This window comes from Amblyomma americanum, chromosome 5 (assembly GCF_052857255.1).
Source record: "Amblyomma americanum isolate KBUSLIRL-KWMA chromosome 5, ASM5285725v1, whole genome shotgun sequence".
In the NCBI taxonomy this organism is placed as follows: domain Eukaryota; kingdom Metazoa; phylum Arthropoda; class Arachnida; order Ixodida; family Ixodidae; genus Amblyomma; species Amblyomma americanum.
In genome coordinates, this window is record NC_135501.1 from 153079865 (window position 1) to 153096208 (window position 16344).

At 45.1% G+C, this 16344-nt stretch overlaps 1 protein-coding gene across 3 annotated transcripts in view; it reads right to left on the reverse strand.

Moving 5' to 3' along the window:
* Coq6 (ubiquinone biosynthesis protein COQ6, mitochondrial) overlaps window positions 1-16306 on the reverse strand; it is a 34431-nt gene extending 18125 nt beyond the window's left edge. For all 3 annotated transcript variants that reach the window (XM_077665524.1, XM_077665523.1, XM_077665522.1), the window contains exons 1-9: window positions 15838-16306; window positions 12630-12761; window positions 10112-10170; window positions 8729-8887; window positions 7824-7934; window positions 6687-6794; window positions 5196-5258; window positions 4541-4648; window positions 77-155 (exon numbers count right to left, since the gene is read on the reverse strand). In XM_077665524.1, coding sequence (XP_077521650.1) covers window positions 77-155; window positions 4541-4648; window positions 5196-5258; window positions 6687-6794; window positions 7824-7934; window positions 8729-8887; window positions 10112-10170; window positions 12630-12761; window positions 15838-16027 — 1009 coding nt within the window. In that variant the 5' untranslated portion in view covers window positions 16028-16306. The remainder of the gene's footprint in view (window positions 1-76; window positions 156-4540; window positions 4649-5195; window positions 5259-6686; window positions 6795-7823; window positions 7935-8728; window positions 8888-10111; window positions 10171-12629; window positions 12762-15837) is intronic.
* Window positions 16307-16344: the final 38 nt, after the last annotated feature.

Sequence of the window (16344 nt, forward strand, 5' to 3'; positions counted from 1 at the left end):
GCAAGCACTGCTCGTTTTCCTGCACCCTTAATCATCAATGCAGATCAATCTTCCTGCTTCGACACGTCACACTTACCGATGCCAAGCCTCTGAAGCACTGATGTGAGTGTGGAGAGCGCTGTGTCGACTAGTGGCATGTGCCTGCCTGTGCCCCACTGCAACAGAAAAGACAGAGAACCAAAACTATTTGCATGCTAGCTTCTAGCTAAGACGACATCGTTTCCTGAAAGAACACTGCATAATTTATATACTGTATTCCCAACGCTACACATGACTGCAAGCTGTTTGAAATCTAAGGTTCGACGAAATCTCGTCTGGTCGGGTGAATACATTGGCGAAAATAACGAAGCGCCGACCAAAAGGTGTTTTCAAGATGGAAGGACGTTTCGACTTCCACACGGAAGTCTTGTTCACTGATGGAAAAATTTCGCACACAAAGCTCAGTACTTCACTTCACTTCACTTTATTTCCTTAAAGACCCTCGTGTGAGGGTATTACATAAGGGGTGGGACACATATAGATTAACAACAGAAAAAGTACACAAAACAAAGCTAATCGTCGCAGGCATCTAGCGTACGAGGGCGGTAGATTGCCGATGTTACGGTTGAGCGTCTGATCTGTTGTCTGGATAAACAAAGACTCCAGATATTGACGTGACATCCAGTTTTTCTCACGGCCGATAATTGCCGCTTCTTCCCAAGCGATATCATGCTTTGTGTTTTCAACGTGTTCAGCCAGTGCGTTGGAACAAGCCTTCTTTTTCTTGACATCATTCTTGTTCCAACGCACTGGCTAAAAACGTTGAAAACACGAAGCATGATATCGCTTGGGAAGAAGCGGCAATTATCAGCCGTGAGAAAAACTGGATGTCACGCCAATATCTGGAGTCTTTGTTTATCCAGACAACAGATCAGACGCTCAACCGTAACATCGGCAATCTACCGCCCTCGTACGCTAGATGCCTGCGACGATTAGCACAATGTACTTAAGCTTTGTGTGCGAAATTTTTCCATCAGTGAACAAGACTTCCGTGTGGAAGTCGAAACGGCCTTCCATCTTGACAACACCTTTTGGTCGGCGCTTCGTTATTTTCGCCAATGCAAGCTGTTTCCTCTTCTGAGGTGAAACTATAAATTTCGGGGTTCAATGCACTGTCCCAAACTGACACATAGGCTATGAGAGACACCACAGTGGAGGGCTCCGGATTAATTTCCACCATCCAGGATTCATTATTGTGCAGTGACACCAGAAAGCGCACGGGCGCTTTTGCGTTTCACCTCTATTGCAGTAAGGCTACCGCACCCAAGATTTGAACCTGTGAGTTTTGGATCTGCAGCAAGAGCCACTATGCCACTGCAGCAGGTTCGTGTTTAGGTAAGCTGCGCAACAAGGCACTGCTGCACAATTATGCTGTATCCATGCTGAGCAACAATGCTACCCTTAGCTTTCAGGCACTGCCATTAGTCACTCAAAAAAGGCCAAGAGAGTTCCAGAGCGAAAAAGAAAATGGCAGGATGACCATGAAACCTGATGCAAGAAAGCTGCGACTGCAGTTGCATTTACCGACTACATGAATACTTTGATGCCCTTACTCTGCTGACTGCTTTAACTCTCAGTGGAGGCTTCCCATGCATGACAGAATCTTTCTGGAGGCTGAAGACGGGCGGAGGTGCGACAGTGGGTCACTGGATGGCTCTTATGGAGCGTCGAGGGGTAGTAAGAAGGTGGGTTGAATGTGGTGGTGGGGGCTGGTGCGGTGAGGAGCGGTGGCAGGCGAGTGATGCTTCTAGAGGAGAGCTGGCTTTCCCACTGCATCATAAATTCAATTTTACGGTCACTTTTCCATTACACTATTGCATGGGCTTCTAGCGGGTGGAGACCTTGCGCAGGGTGAAGGTAGGTGGGTGGCACTTCTAGAGGGTAAAGTTATGTGGGTGGGGGATGGCACTTCTGGAGGGTGAAGGTGGGTTGGGGGCAGGGTGGGAAGGTGGATTGAGGTACCGCTCAGACAATTTAAAATGCAACTGCTTATAATGTGGGAATTATGCGGCTTTTTGTGACAACTGCTTTGCTTCCCATAGAGTTCAATGTATTGGCATACCGTTTAATACGCCGCAGCGCGCAACAGCAGACCGTGCATAGTGTGGTTTTTGGAAAGCCTGGCAGCCCATGTACCGGTGTGGGTCCATGGGTACCAGCGGGTGCAAGGAACGTGCTTCTCAGACGGTGCAAGAAGGGGCCAACAGGTGAGGCAGGGGAGCATTGTTAGCGTGGTTCAAGGCAAGGCTGAAGGCAGGAGAGGATATAAAAAAAAATTAGAAGTTGCAAAGCATTTTTTCTTTCACTCTCTGTAGCGCCTCCGTTGGGCACACTGATTGGACAAAACTTGAAAGCACGTGGTGGCATGGCCAGACGAGCATGCTGGAGCAGCGGCCATGGTGGCGGCGAGCGCACGGCATGACACTGCAAGCGCTGCTCATACAACGTGCACGTGCGGCAGCGTCTTGTCACGCCTGAGCCCATGAGCGAGGTATGTGTTGTGGCGTGTGGCGAAAAGCTGACAGCAAGTCGGCTAATAACGTGAGCAAGTCTACCAGCCTCGGCTGTCTTCAATTCCGATAGCGTCTGCTCCTCCGAGAGTTAGGAAATGGCAAGCTCTCGAAACCAAGCAGAGCATTGTGAGGAACGTCGAGAGTGGTTTGAAAAAGGTTACGATGCCAAAAACGTATGTTGTCGCCGAAGTTACTGTGTCCGCCATTTGGAAGAACAGCGACAAGTTGCGACAACAGCTGCAGGAACACTCCGCGTCGCTTGCAAGGAAGCGGATTCATGCGTCAAAGTATGAAGATGTCGCCACTTTGTTTGAACGGTTTCGCGAGGTCCGGGCCCAGAGTGTTCCTGTGAGTGGCTCTATACTGCAAGCCAAGGCCAGGTGCCAAGCAAACATTTCGGGGCATGATGGTTTCAACCCATTGAGCGGTTGTATTCAGTATTTCAAGGACCGGCACGAGATAAGCTCGTTGTCGCCAATCCCGACGGCCTTATGTGTGAAGTAGCTGCCGCAGATGAAGACATTGTGGCAGCATTGCACGGTAGCGATGAGCCTCTGTCCGAGTATGAGCCCGACGAAGCGAGTGAAAGTGCAGCAGAAGTTTCATGCAAAGACGTGCTCAACTGTTGCAACAAACTGTGCCTCTACTGCGCTCAGAGAAACCTCACCGAGCAAGCGCTCAAGTGCCTCACCGTTTCTGAGGACGAAGCCATTAGTAACGCAGTTCAGTCGCAGCGCCAGACTAAAATAAAGTCGTTCTTTCATTCAATACAACGTTTTGACATAAAGATCAAATAAACTTCTTTGTAGCCTGTGACTGCAGTGTTGTGCGTCTGATGCGTTGTCAGGTGCACTTTGAAAGGTAGGTTGGCCATTCCGAAAATGCGAATGCATGGAAAAGCTACGTTTTGGTTACAGCGCAGCACCGCTTATAATACGGATTTTCCCGACTCCCGTGGTATACGTTACAAGCGGTCTATGCTGTATTGGTTGGTGGGTGGCCATCCCCCCCGCTAGGAGGGAGTGGTGGGGAGGTGGTTGATAGGTGGCACTTCTGGAGGGTGGAGGCTTCACTCATTGATGCTTCACACAGAGGAAAATCCTCATCTTCACGCAGATAATGCTGGCATTTTCACAAAATTCCACCTTTACTGCTCTCGCAGTAAAAAATTAGGCTATAACAATGCAAATTTTAACAAACACGCAATTTTTACTCTATATATCAAACACAGTTGGCCACCAAATGGACATACCAAACTTATCGGCGCTAAGCAGTGTCCAAGCGGTGTCCAATTGGACGGCAGGAGGCAGACTTTGTTGCACTACACAAGTGGCTGATGATAGTGGCGGGGCAAGCATTCACACTGAGGTTTGCGCTTGTCTCGCACTCGCCAACAGCGTCACAGAACATATAGCGGTGTGGAGGGCTCGCAACCAGGCAGTCAGCATGTCCTCACGCCTTTCACACCTGTCGACAGTGCCTCGGCTGCACACGTGCAGTTACCAAGTTGGACTTATCTTGGCTGCCACAGGGGTGGTAAGAATGACAATAACTTTCGCTTCGATGTATCAATTTCATGCACTATGGCTATGATGTAGAGAAGCCACCCTATCTGGTGTGCGGTCTGCCGTCGTTTTATGCTGGTGGTGCTGTCTGGAGAAATAAACCTTACTAACTAGCGCTCGGTTTTTTGCAGCGTCCGGAATTGACGCAAGCGCCTTTGGTACAATGCTAAAACTTTGGTAATAGTTGCTTGAGCTGCCATGCCCTCAGTAACTAAATTGTGCTGCTCTCACGTGCATTATTGACAAAATTTTGTATTCTGAATTTCCGCTGTATGTAGAACTATTTTCCTTGTTAGCTATAGCAAGGTTGGATTGTATTACACCGGAAGTGTTTGAACATTACAAAGGATGTGTACTCATAACACTATTAGATTTCGAGCGAGCAGCTTGAGACCGCAAGAAGAAATAAGGTTAATAGCTCACGATACTCTTGTTGAGGGCATCGACAAAGCTGTCTTCAGGCAGCTGCATCAGCTTGTCCGCCAGGTCCGAGCGCGCTGTCCACACCAGTGAGGAGTGTTCAGAGTCCAGCTGCAAGAAAGGGCAAACACAACACAACCAAATAATACTAGGGTTAACGAATTCAGAGAGACCAAAAGACCAACTGTAGAACCCACAAGCATGTGGCGTGTTCATGTCCACCTGCAGAGACTTGACAATGTGCGCTCTCTTGCCAAATAGGGCAAAGATTTGGTTTATGGTTTATTGGGGTTTAACGTCCCAAAGTGACTGAGGCTATGAGAAATGCCTTAGTGAAGGGCTCCGGAAGCTTCGACCACCTGGGGTTCTTTAATGTGCTCTGACACTGCACAGTACACGGGCCTCTAGAATTTCACCTCCATCGAAATTCGACTGCCGCGACCAGGATCGAACCCGCATCTTTCGGGTCAGTAGCCGACTGCCATAACCAGTGAGCCACAATAGCGGCTACAGGGCAAAGGATCTGAGCATGTTGAAAGTACGCCCTTCTCATAAATGCATTTTCAATTCACAGAAGCAGATGCATAGCAAAGTGCTTACAGTAGTTTCCACATTAACAAGCATAAAATACTTTTGATGATGTCAACAGATTACTCACTGGGAGCAAGGCAACCACTCCATGAGGCAGGAACCGTTGCCAGGCAACCGAGTTGTCCACCGGCTGCAGCAAGAGATACAAAAGAATGGAAACTGGCAAGAATGTCACTCACAGCAGTCGCAAAGTTTTCAAAAGTAGTAAATTTATCTTCCACATGAAACCAAGCCAACACTGCAGCTCTGTAGACCAACAATCCGGAGAAAAACAAAAGGGACAATGCAGTAGAAGTTGAGGAACAGAAAAATGAAACACGAGCCTTTCGCACACACTGCACAAAATGACACTACATTGCATATAACAGAATTTCAGATTCGGATATCAAGCAGATCGTTCAATCCAAGAGATGAGATTTTGTTGCTTCCCAAACTATCCCCTCACGACAAACACATGCAGCCTAACTTCTTTCATTTCTTTGCCTTCTGTAACTTATTGAAAGTAGACACCTTTAGCATACCTTGTATCACATTTAACATTACTATTAATGGAGTACCAGGAACCCGCCCACCACCAGTGCGCACAGATTCACTGGTCTTGATGTGACAGATGCCTGTGCAGCTGCCGGGGACCTGGCGCCATCTGGCGCCCTCAAGGCGATCTGCGCATGTCCACTGATGGTGCGCACACAGCCGGCACTCCGGTAACGGTAACGCCACATGCGATATGCTAAAGGTGTCTAGTAGCTGTTTAGTCATTAGGATGCAATCACTTATTGATACAGGACAATCTCAAACTGTAGTGAGAAATATTTCAAAGCTAATTGATCAACATTCTAGCCTAAAATGATTCCTATTTAGTAGAGTGACAAGTGCCAATGGCATTGTTACGATACAGTAAAAGGCCACAAGAACCTGCATCCTCTGGACACTTTACTAATGCAAGACAGTAGAGCAATTTAAGAAACACAACACTCGCATGAAAAAAATTCGATCACACGATTGGCACATGCCAGCTGGAGGAAGAAAATAGGCATAGAAATTTTCACATTCATCTCTACACCATTACTGCACACAGCAAGTGCTACAAAGGGAAGCCAGTACCAGGGATGTTTTCATTTACGTAATATAGTTGCAATTCTACAAAGGCTACACTATCCAGTGTTATAATTGCTAACAATAATTAAGCCTACTATTATTGTTACTAATGAGTGATAAGAATACTGACCTTAGAATACATGTAAAGAAAATTAAGTCCAAGCCTCACATTTTAGTTTACAACTTTTTGTCTTCTTAATTTTATTGTCTTGCTTGTCTGCCTCCTGTAAAGACCAAAAGATGCTTACTGTATAATGCAAACACGAACACACATATAAATGAATCCGAGAACTGAAGATGACACCTTAAAATCGATGCCCCTCAACGTTTCCAGCATAGTGCCCTTACTAGCTGTACACCATTACCAATGGAAAATTTAGGACCTCACAGCCACTGTAATTGGATTAAACTGGAAGGCAACATGACAAAGTGAGTGGTGGAGCGATGAGAGGCAACACACCTCGCACAGCTTGACTGTGGCTATGATGGACTTCTGGTTGTAGTTCCACTGGAGGCATCTCACGCCCATGCTCTTGCGGACTTGCGAGTTGAAGCCATCTGCTCCCACCTGCAGCACAAGTTTTTTTTTTACAGCAACAATCCATTCAGGTTATGGTCCCCAAAAGCTTTGGCATCTGTTGTCAGCATGCAACAAAATGCAAGGTAGCAGATAAAACCCCTTGACAATTGTTGGTTGCCTGTTAATGCAGCCATGGCTTATTCAGTCACATGGCAAAGAAATGATCACTGCTGTAGTGATTCTGCAAAAACTCCAAAGCTATGACCTTATACAGAAACGAAAGTGGTTGCAACTTTTTCGTTCACCACTCCAATACCGCTGATTCACAGACCCGACTCAGATACTGGAGCATTTTGGTAAAGACAAACACATGATGCTATATTTCCACGTCTACAATTAAAAATTCTCCCTGATTTCACCTTTCTAAGCAACTATGCACCATGAAAGGCTAGCAGTAAAGGAACACACAAAGATCAAAAAGAGCTAGCGATGGCTCTATCTGAAGAAACGGGTCTTCAGTTCGAACTTCAAAGTGCGTAGATGGTGACATCCATGGTTGGCACATGACATGTGCACAATGGCACCGTGCACCACAGCATCTCCTCACCACAGACAACGTACAATAAACACTGCTTCTTCTAGCACAAAGAATTAGCTGCAGCATATTCCTAGCTACACCTGCATTGCCATTTAAATTGGCAACTTTTGCGGCAGCAGGCATTAAATCCAAATTTCAGAAGAGCTCCAGAAGACATAGCTGCGATCCAATCAAAGATACTAGTAATTACTCTGTCAACCAGTGCTGCAGTTGTAAGCACCAGACACTAAGTTTCCAGCCGTGTCGTGAAGTTTGAATTAAGGGAGGTTTTGAACGAAGTTGTTACCGAACTGATCGCGACGAAATGCAGGAAGCGGCCACTCTTATACACTTTTCAAGCAGTAAACTTCGACTTTTATACCCATAACAAGAGCATTGGAAAGAGCAATGAGCATTCATCAGCACAACAACAGGTTTTTGCATTTCCATTATTATGCTTCTCTGCATGCAAAGGAATACATTTAACAGCAGAACCGCACCAGCAGGGAGGTCTCCAGCGGCTTGTCTTCTCCTAGCACGTGGATTCGAACTGGAGGACAAGGGTCCACCGGGTCATGACGCTCTAAAGTTGGCAGCTCATAGTTGACCACCTGTAAGGCACACAGTTAACATGCATCAAAAATGAAAAAGTTACAATAGCATGGCTCATTTAAAACAGCCATTTAATGAAATAATCGTTGCAACCAGGCAATCAAACTCAACATGCATTCTTCTCACTGTCCTTCAAAACAAAGCAGTAGTTACTTTCTCAGCTCCTCAGCTACGTTTTGAAAATTTTGCTAACAGTCCTGATTACAAGGTCAGCATTTGCGGAACCAGCCATGTGCCGTCTCTAGAGCTTCTCACAAAAATCTGTATACCAGGGCTAAGGTATATTGTGGTGGGCGACCAGAACCCATGCAGTAAATTATGAGCCTAAATCGCATTTTAGAATCAAATAAAACGAGACGACTCTCGACAGGTTAAGTCTAGCTGCCTTTGCCTTGATGACAAGTGTTTGAATGTTGCAGCTAATCCTCCTAACACTGCATTTCAACGTAAGATTCAGTGTAGCAAAACATCTTAGATTTAGATGCCACTAACATGAGATCTGCATGGATGTTTGTTGAAAAAACTGACAAATGTCCAAGTTATGCTGTGCACTGCGAGACCCTAATGACAGCTGTTACGTTTTCCTATGTGTGCGTTGAAAACAAGGTCACCAAATGCGAGCAACATAGAACACGTACCGCAGCGTCAAGGCTATCACACGCTCTCCTTCTTTCTACTCTCCTATCTCCTCACTATCTTTCCTTGAGAGAACATCTATGCCAATGTTATGAATCCAGGAGTTGGTGCCACTAACAGCTGTCGCTGTAAAATGAAATGTGGAAGTCGTCCCCACCTTGACCCCAGAGCAGACTCGAACAACTTCCGATGGCAGCTGTGCCAGGCGACGGTAGAGAGCGTCCGCAAGGTTGGTCATGTCTACGTCGAACGCCACTTCTCCAGCTGCCGTGCGGCCAAAAAAGGCGATGGAGGCAGAGGAATGCGATTCCCATACCTGCAACCACGTTCACTTTTTCAGAACAAGAAAAGAAAAAAAATTATGGTCGATTAGCGTAGTTAGGCCAAATACAAGTTAGGTGTGCTAGAAGTTCGGTTTTCACTTTCGTTCCGGAGTTCAGATCCAGTGTTCACAGATGGCAGTTGTTCGGATAGCGATAATGAGAGTTAATGACCATATATGCAGAACTGGTCAATGTCTACATTCATAAATGCCTGGGAGTCTTCTTATCACTCCTGGTACAGAGGTGCAGCGGTCAAGCGATGCGCCATTGCCCTTCTATATGGCAGGTGCTGCCATCGGGGGTACTTGGGTTGCCCGGGTTGGGTTGTGATCCAGGTTGCTTTTGCTCATGCTCACATGCCTCGGTGGGCATGTGAGCATAAGCAGCCTGCCCACCATGTCAGGTGGCAGCTCAATTAATCGTGGGAGACTGCTTGGGAAGAGCAACCTGAATCACAACCCAGCCCAGGCAACCCAAGTCATGCTCACAACCCACCCTCGGTGGGCAAAGGTGAGTAGCCTGCCTCAAAACCGGCTTCAGGCAAGCACACAAACAGACAACCACTAAATGCAGGGAATGGCCACTATAAGTGGTAGCGCACTAAAAGAAATCTACAATTATCCGGCTTGTTCAAAATCAATCATCAACATCCCAGTTGCAGAATTTCAACCTTTGATCCAGTTCTGAGATTTCACTACAAGAAGTGATTATAGCCTCTATCTTTTTTTTTAGCACCGCAAGCATTTTGGAATCTCACTGAATGATGACATTGAGTCAAAGCTTACTCAAGGTTTATTCAGAGGTTTTGCTAAAAATAAATTAAAAATATTTCATGCAAACAAAGCAAGCATGCAGGCAAGCCAGGGCAAGTGCTTAGACAGCTGTTATAACCTCGAGTAGCCAAACGATCACATTTGGAAAATACGCGCCATGCTATAAAAGACCACATGTGTTATTTTTTCTCATTACCCTTGCGTTTCTGGCTACGCAATTGTGACCATCTTAGATTTTCCACAATGAACCGATTAAATTTTAATGACAGCCCTGACTTCTCCAGCATAGTTCTTTACTAAACTCCATGCATGAAATGGACACTGAAGGCATGAAACGATACAGTTTAGCCTAAGTTTAGCACGACCATAATAATCATGCCAGGTAGGCGTCACACCCAGGAACCATGCAGTAGTGAGCTACTTTTAAAACCAAAAAAGACTCACCCGCATCCGTTTGATTGTCTGCACCTTGGACTTTGGCAGCATGTCCCACACCCCAAGAGCTACCAAAACAAAGAAAAGGCCAAAAAATGAGACGCAGGTATAGCCGCCACACGCCTTTTTAGAAGTAAACTGACGGCACTGACACCAATGTCTGAACACGGGTCTCAGGGACTAAGCTACACTACCACTCACTTCACAGTAATCACGGAGTCCTAGAAAAAGTGGCACAGAGGTACAAGGAAAATGGGTATAGAAAAAGTGCACAAATTTTTTTCTGTCAGCATGTTCACAAAGCCCTGTTCTGAGCAATAAAGCTATTACTTGAATTTTTGGATACAGAGTACTCATGGAAAAAGAAGTTAAATTCCGGTATGCATATTTGCATGGAAATGTTTCTTATAAAAATACTTTTCAGGAACTATCACACGTGTACATATAAAAATTGAGAGCTTTACTGCACTTCTCTATGTCTCAGCATTCATGTGCAACAAACAGAACCACTCTACTGTAAAGCATTGTGAAATTCAATAAAACAAGCGATAGCAATCACAGAAACAGCGCTGCGGTGCATCAGTGGTTAAGTCATTCGGCTACTAAGCTGGAATTCCCGGGTTTGAACCAGGCCGCGGCGCCCATGTGCCCTGCAGTGTCAGCGCAGGCTAAAGAGATCCTCAGAAGGTAAAAATTATTCCAGAGCCCTCCACTACGGCACCTCCTTTTCTCTTTCTTCTTTCACTCCTACCTTCCTCCTTTCCCTTATGGCCTGCTTCCACCAAACGCAACATGTACTTTCCTCAAAACCAACTTTTAATATTTCAAAATCAAACAAAGTTTATAATTTTTTCGCTGCTTTTACTGGCTGGTATACATTTGGTCAAAAAACTGCGGCACTGCAACCAATGGAAGCTCTTATCCTCTGATTTTTCCATTTCCCAGTGATACTAAGATGGTGGTCCTTCATCGGGAACCTGCGGAATTTGCAATACATGGGACCAGCAAAAGCGCAATTCACTCACAGTTTTCGACGACTACACATTAAAAACCATCATTTTGTAAATTAGCAGTGCATATTTCGCTATATTTTTTTCAGCATGAGACATGAAGACTCAAGGGTTATCAAATCTAGCATTTTTTTTGTTGCATTCCCCTTTAAGAGGAATGAAGGATTGAACTTCACTGTATTGAGTAGCAAGAAGCCCCATCACTAATCTCCACCAAGGAGTATGTAACATAAACTATTCAGTTCAGATTGAGCCCCGTTTAAAGACCTTCACTTCAGCTCACTCTAATTCCAACAGTAAGACAGTACATTAACTCATTAACTCCAAGACCATGGCAGAGAGAGGGTAGGCAGATGGTCCGTGACAATCACAAAGTGAACAAGGAAGAAGAAGCCTTAGAGTGCTTGCCAACGTTTTGACAAGACGACGTGAATTCGGCTGAGCACAGCGCTGACCATAGGTGAGGTTTAAATAGGGTCTTCACTCCAAGGAGGAATGCCCGGAGGTAGACCACCATGATATGTGCAGAAAAAATTACAATTTCCGTCTGATCATAACTACAAAACCGCCATGACATGTGCAGAAAAAATTACAATTTCCATCTGATCATAACTACAAATAAACCCCATCTCAGTAGATGAGAGCGGCCAGAGCTACGTGTGAGCCATGGTCTCCAAGATGGGCACGGTTCACTAAACCTGCCAAAGCATAGCTGCGTCGCCAAATCTTGGAGGCTGTGTGTAAGCACTATGAACTCTGCCAAAGTATGGACTGTGTCGCAGCCTTCCCATGCAGACCGATCATGGGAGAATGCTGTGCAGCACCAGATCGGTCCCGTTTTTAAAACAGCTGTAGAAGTAAACTACGCCAAACCTCACACTAACTCCGTTTCAATTATTCAGAAACTATCAAAAAACTTTCAGCCCCAACATTCAACACTGACTTCCATAAGCCTTTTTTTGGAGGGTTATTCTCGGGCTGAACCTATAATTGTGAAATAAACAGTAGAAAGCTTTATTGCTACTGCTACTACCATAAACATCAGTAGAGGAAATAATTCCTGAATAGAAGCAGGTAATGTGCACTTAAAAATTTACCTAACAAATTAGTATTTATGTATAAAATGAGCTATGAAATTATAAAAATTTTAGCCTTGTTTCCTGTCAATAGATTTAGTTGGGCCTAAACACTGTCAGCACGCCACAAAGGAGAGACACATACTGCCTTGCAAGCTGAGTCATGTTCTCTCTCTGTGCTCAGGCCTCACATGTCGGTTAACATTATAAGCGGTACAGTTAGCATTCAGTTTATTTCACACAGAGGAACAACACCTCTAGGACTGAAGAACTGGTGGAACAAAGTGCCACTGTGTAGTAACTAATCTGCAGGTGCTTGTGACACAGCAATGGTGCGACTCCTTCCGCTTTCATCCGGAGGTATTTCTGTCAGACCCTCATAAAACTTACATGAAGACAAAAAAAAAAAAGAAACTTGACTCGGGCAAACCCAGTCCGTACCTTGCAGAAAGCTCCGGCTTCCTGGTGTTAGTGCATAGACACGGTTGCTCCAGTTTTCTTCATCGTGATCAGAGCGAAGTTGCCGCCTGTCGACGAGCAGCACCCGTTTGTTGGCAAAGGCCTCCGATGTTCCTGTAGAAAAAGGAGAGAGAAAATAGAAGACCAATTAAAAAAAACACACCATACTATCGTTCAAACTCCAGCAAGTCTAAAAGTACAAAAGCTTGGCGGCAAAACTGTTTTGATGCAATGAAAAAAACGCAACACTCTGCAAGCGAAATTGTCCACATACAAGAGTATTCAGTGCACTGCGGGGACTACACGCAGTCTTTGTGTTGCAAGCATAATACGAGCAATGTAAGATAGCATCAATGTAAGATAACATGATGACATGAGGCCCTATAACATGAAAGAGCAATACATACAAGTTGAATGGATGGCCAAAAGTTAGCCAGCTAACATGACAGTTAAATGTGCCTGAGGAGGCAAGCATACAAAACTGATATTATTGGTTTCATGCAGTTCAAGCAAGATCACATCCTCAGCAGGCCCCCTACTTCAGAATACCAAGTGGACCCCTTTTTCTGCACTGTAGCCAGCCCTATTAGAATACACCAGTGTCACATAGTAACTGTACTGAGAATCCTAACTGAAAACTTTTCACACCACCCAGACTGAAACCAGTGCAAAAAAATATATGTCTCTTGGCTGTGAAGTTATTTGTCTAGCAAGTGCTGCTTGAGAAAGAATTCAGTTGGGAATTTGCAGCATGAAACAACACACCACAACTCTGTGCCCAGAAAGCAACATGACAGTAAAGCCAACTTACGGAGAAGGCACAGCAAAGCCCTAATATTGTGTTTCACCCTTTATTTTGTAAGCTGACAATTAATACAGAAAATAATCACCAATACAGTCAACCCACTAAAGCTATGACAGCCTCGTTATGGGTCACTATGTGCTGAAGTGACACCAAGTAGATAGAAACAGCATCCTTGAATACTCCCAGACCTTTGTAAAATGGACACTGAGAAGATGCACCAGTTAACCCATCTTCCTCGCTGTACTTAGACAACAAAAGAATCTGCCCATGACAGAGTACCAGCATTCACCCTTTTCTGAGCACTTAACATAAAGAGATGTCACACTGAGTTTGTGTTTGGCGGGCAGGCGGCTATACTGGGTTCTGTTCACGTGAAATCCGGCAAAGCGCATCTTGCACTTAAGTGCAAAAGACAAGGCTATTTACAACTTAACTGCCCATGTGTTGCATTTTTAATTATTTATTATAACTGAAATGTCCCCATAAGGGATGTTAAGTGTGGTGTGTAAACATAATACTTCTTTGTTAAGGACATTCAATGAGAGTTAAGACATCTGCACTCTTCACTGCATATGTATCTGGATGGTAAGGACTGGGGTTTTCTGACAATTATGGAAAATTTGGTATGGTTCCACAAGGCCAAAAGGTTTCAAACACCTCACAGTACCAATGAGCCTAACAAAGTTATAGTGCAAGCTGGTCCCAGATCCGTGTGGACAACAACCTGGTACCTATGGCACCAAAGGGGCGGCACTTTAATAAACGTGCAACATTAATGCTAAATTTCCACTTTTCCTTTCTTATGTTTCGTTTTTATTGACCCTGAATGAGGGAACAGCACGGTTCGAAAACAATACATTGGTCCCAAAACCCTCGTAATGCCTAACAGTGGAATAATTATAATTAGAGCAGTACACCTTTAGCTGCCGCGGTGGCTCAGTGGGTATGGTGCTCGGCTGCTGACCCAAAGAATGTCGGTTCGATATTGTCCGCAGCAGTTGCATTTTGATGGGGGAGAAAGGCTACAGGCCCATGTACTGTGTGACATCAGTGCACATTAAAGAAACCCAGGTGGTCGAAATTATCCGGAGCCTTTTAGTATGATGCCTCTCATCACCTGAGTCTCTTTGGGACATTAAACGCCATAAACCAAACCAGTACGCCTCTAATAAGGACAACGGCAGGCAGAAATGCCTGTATTTTGCCCACCCATTGGGATCAGGTGACTGCTGGCAATGGCTGACCCTGGTGTAATTGCCAAAGACTGCTTAGCCATCGCATCAACGTGGCCGATAAACAACTGCAGCTAAATATAATTATCAGATGCAATTAAGTTTGATTTCCGAGAAACTGCAAAAAAATTAATGCTGAATCACCTGGGCCTGCACTATATCTTTACTTAACTAAACTTAAGCCACCCCCAAAGTGCATTTAGGGCATGCTGTGTGCAGTGAGAAACTTAGTGAAGTGGGTTAATGAAAGCAACAAGTAATACTAATGTTTTGAAGCATGGAACAAAGAATAATGGTAATGGTTAGAGGGTCTTCATGTGCCAAAGCGACACTGTGTGCAATGAGGTTTCCATGGAGAGTTAGACAGCCAGCTGCTTGACATGCAGCTTTTATAAAATAACTGCCAAAAGTGGCACAGCTTTTTCTGCTAGCTCTACAACATGAAATGAAGACTAACAACATGAAAAGCGTGCATCTGAAATTTTAAGAAAGCAAAAGATCCTAATATTTCAAGGCATGGCATGTAAACAAAATATAAACACAAATTGCAGGAGGAGGTCAAACAGTGAGCTGCTTTATACGGGGCCCATCCGCCTGCTTGCACCACATATATTTCATAATAGCTCATTAAGATTAAGCAAAGCTGCAGTACGGATGTACTGCAACCTTACAAAGGAGCATATTACACAACACATATATCCCGCACAACACGCAATCATTCTCCGCTAAACACAATACTGCTTAGAAATGCTACTTGAAATTATGTCAGCAAATTAAACGCATCTGCATTCAATATCACGGTGCTATAACACGACTGATTGTGAAAAAGATGCTCTAAACGAAAGATGCGAAGTGCGACTTTTAAGGGTATGCTTCGGGAAATCCTACCCAATGAATACAAACACATACACCTTTATGCATTCTAGGTACGACAGAAGTTATTGGTATCCTGACACTTGTAGACGGCCGGAACAGCAGTGTCAGCACGCACAAGGCCCATCATAAATCGGCGGCATTTAATCACAGTCCCTTGGTGACCCTGTCCTCGGAAGCCATCGGCCGTGACCAGCTGCACAGATCACTGTTACTGGTTTTCCTCGATAAACAGGCTATTGTACATAAATCCCTCAAAGCCGGCGCCCCAGCAGCTTACCCAAGGCGCATGCGAGAGCCGCTCCAGCCAGGCCGGCTCCTGAGATGACGACGTCCCATCGCTGTTTCGTGAGCGTCGAAGTATCGTCTTCATCAGCGTCCAAGCACGCCGGTGATGTCCTCAGAAGGCGGCGAGCAGCGGCTGCCGAAAGTAGCCGAGGTGATCGCCGAAGCGAAGAAACGCACTGCATCGTCACAAATAAACCGGGCTCGAATATGGAGCGACCGATGACGGTTCCACGGTGGATGGTACGCAACGGCTGACGGGAGAAGGCTGTTTCTTGTTCGACAAGTCGCTTATACAAGCGACAGCACTTCTTGTACGTTAGATACGAGCACGTCTTATGATTCTAAACAGTTTCCACCAACAGTCACTCACAGGTAAAGGCCGAAGACACAGAAAAGCGGCGGTTTCGGAGCAGCGTTCCAGTCACTACAGGAGCCATGCTTTTTCCTGTTAGCTCCGCAGCATATATAAATAGTTTTCTCTAAAAGCTTGCGAAACAAT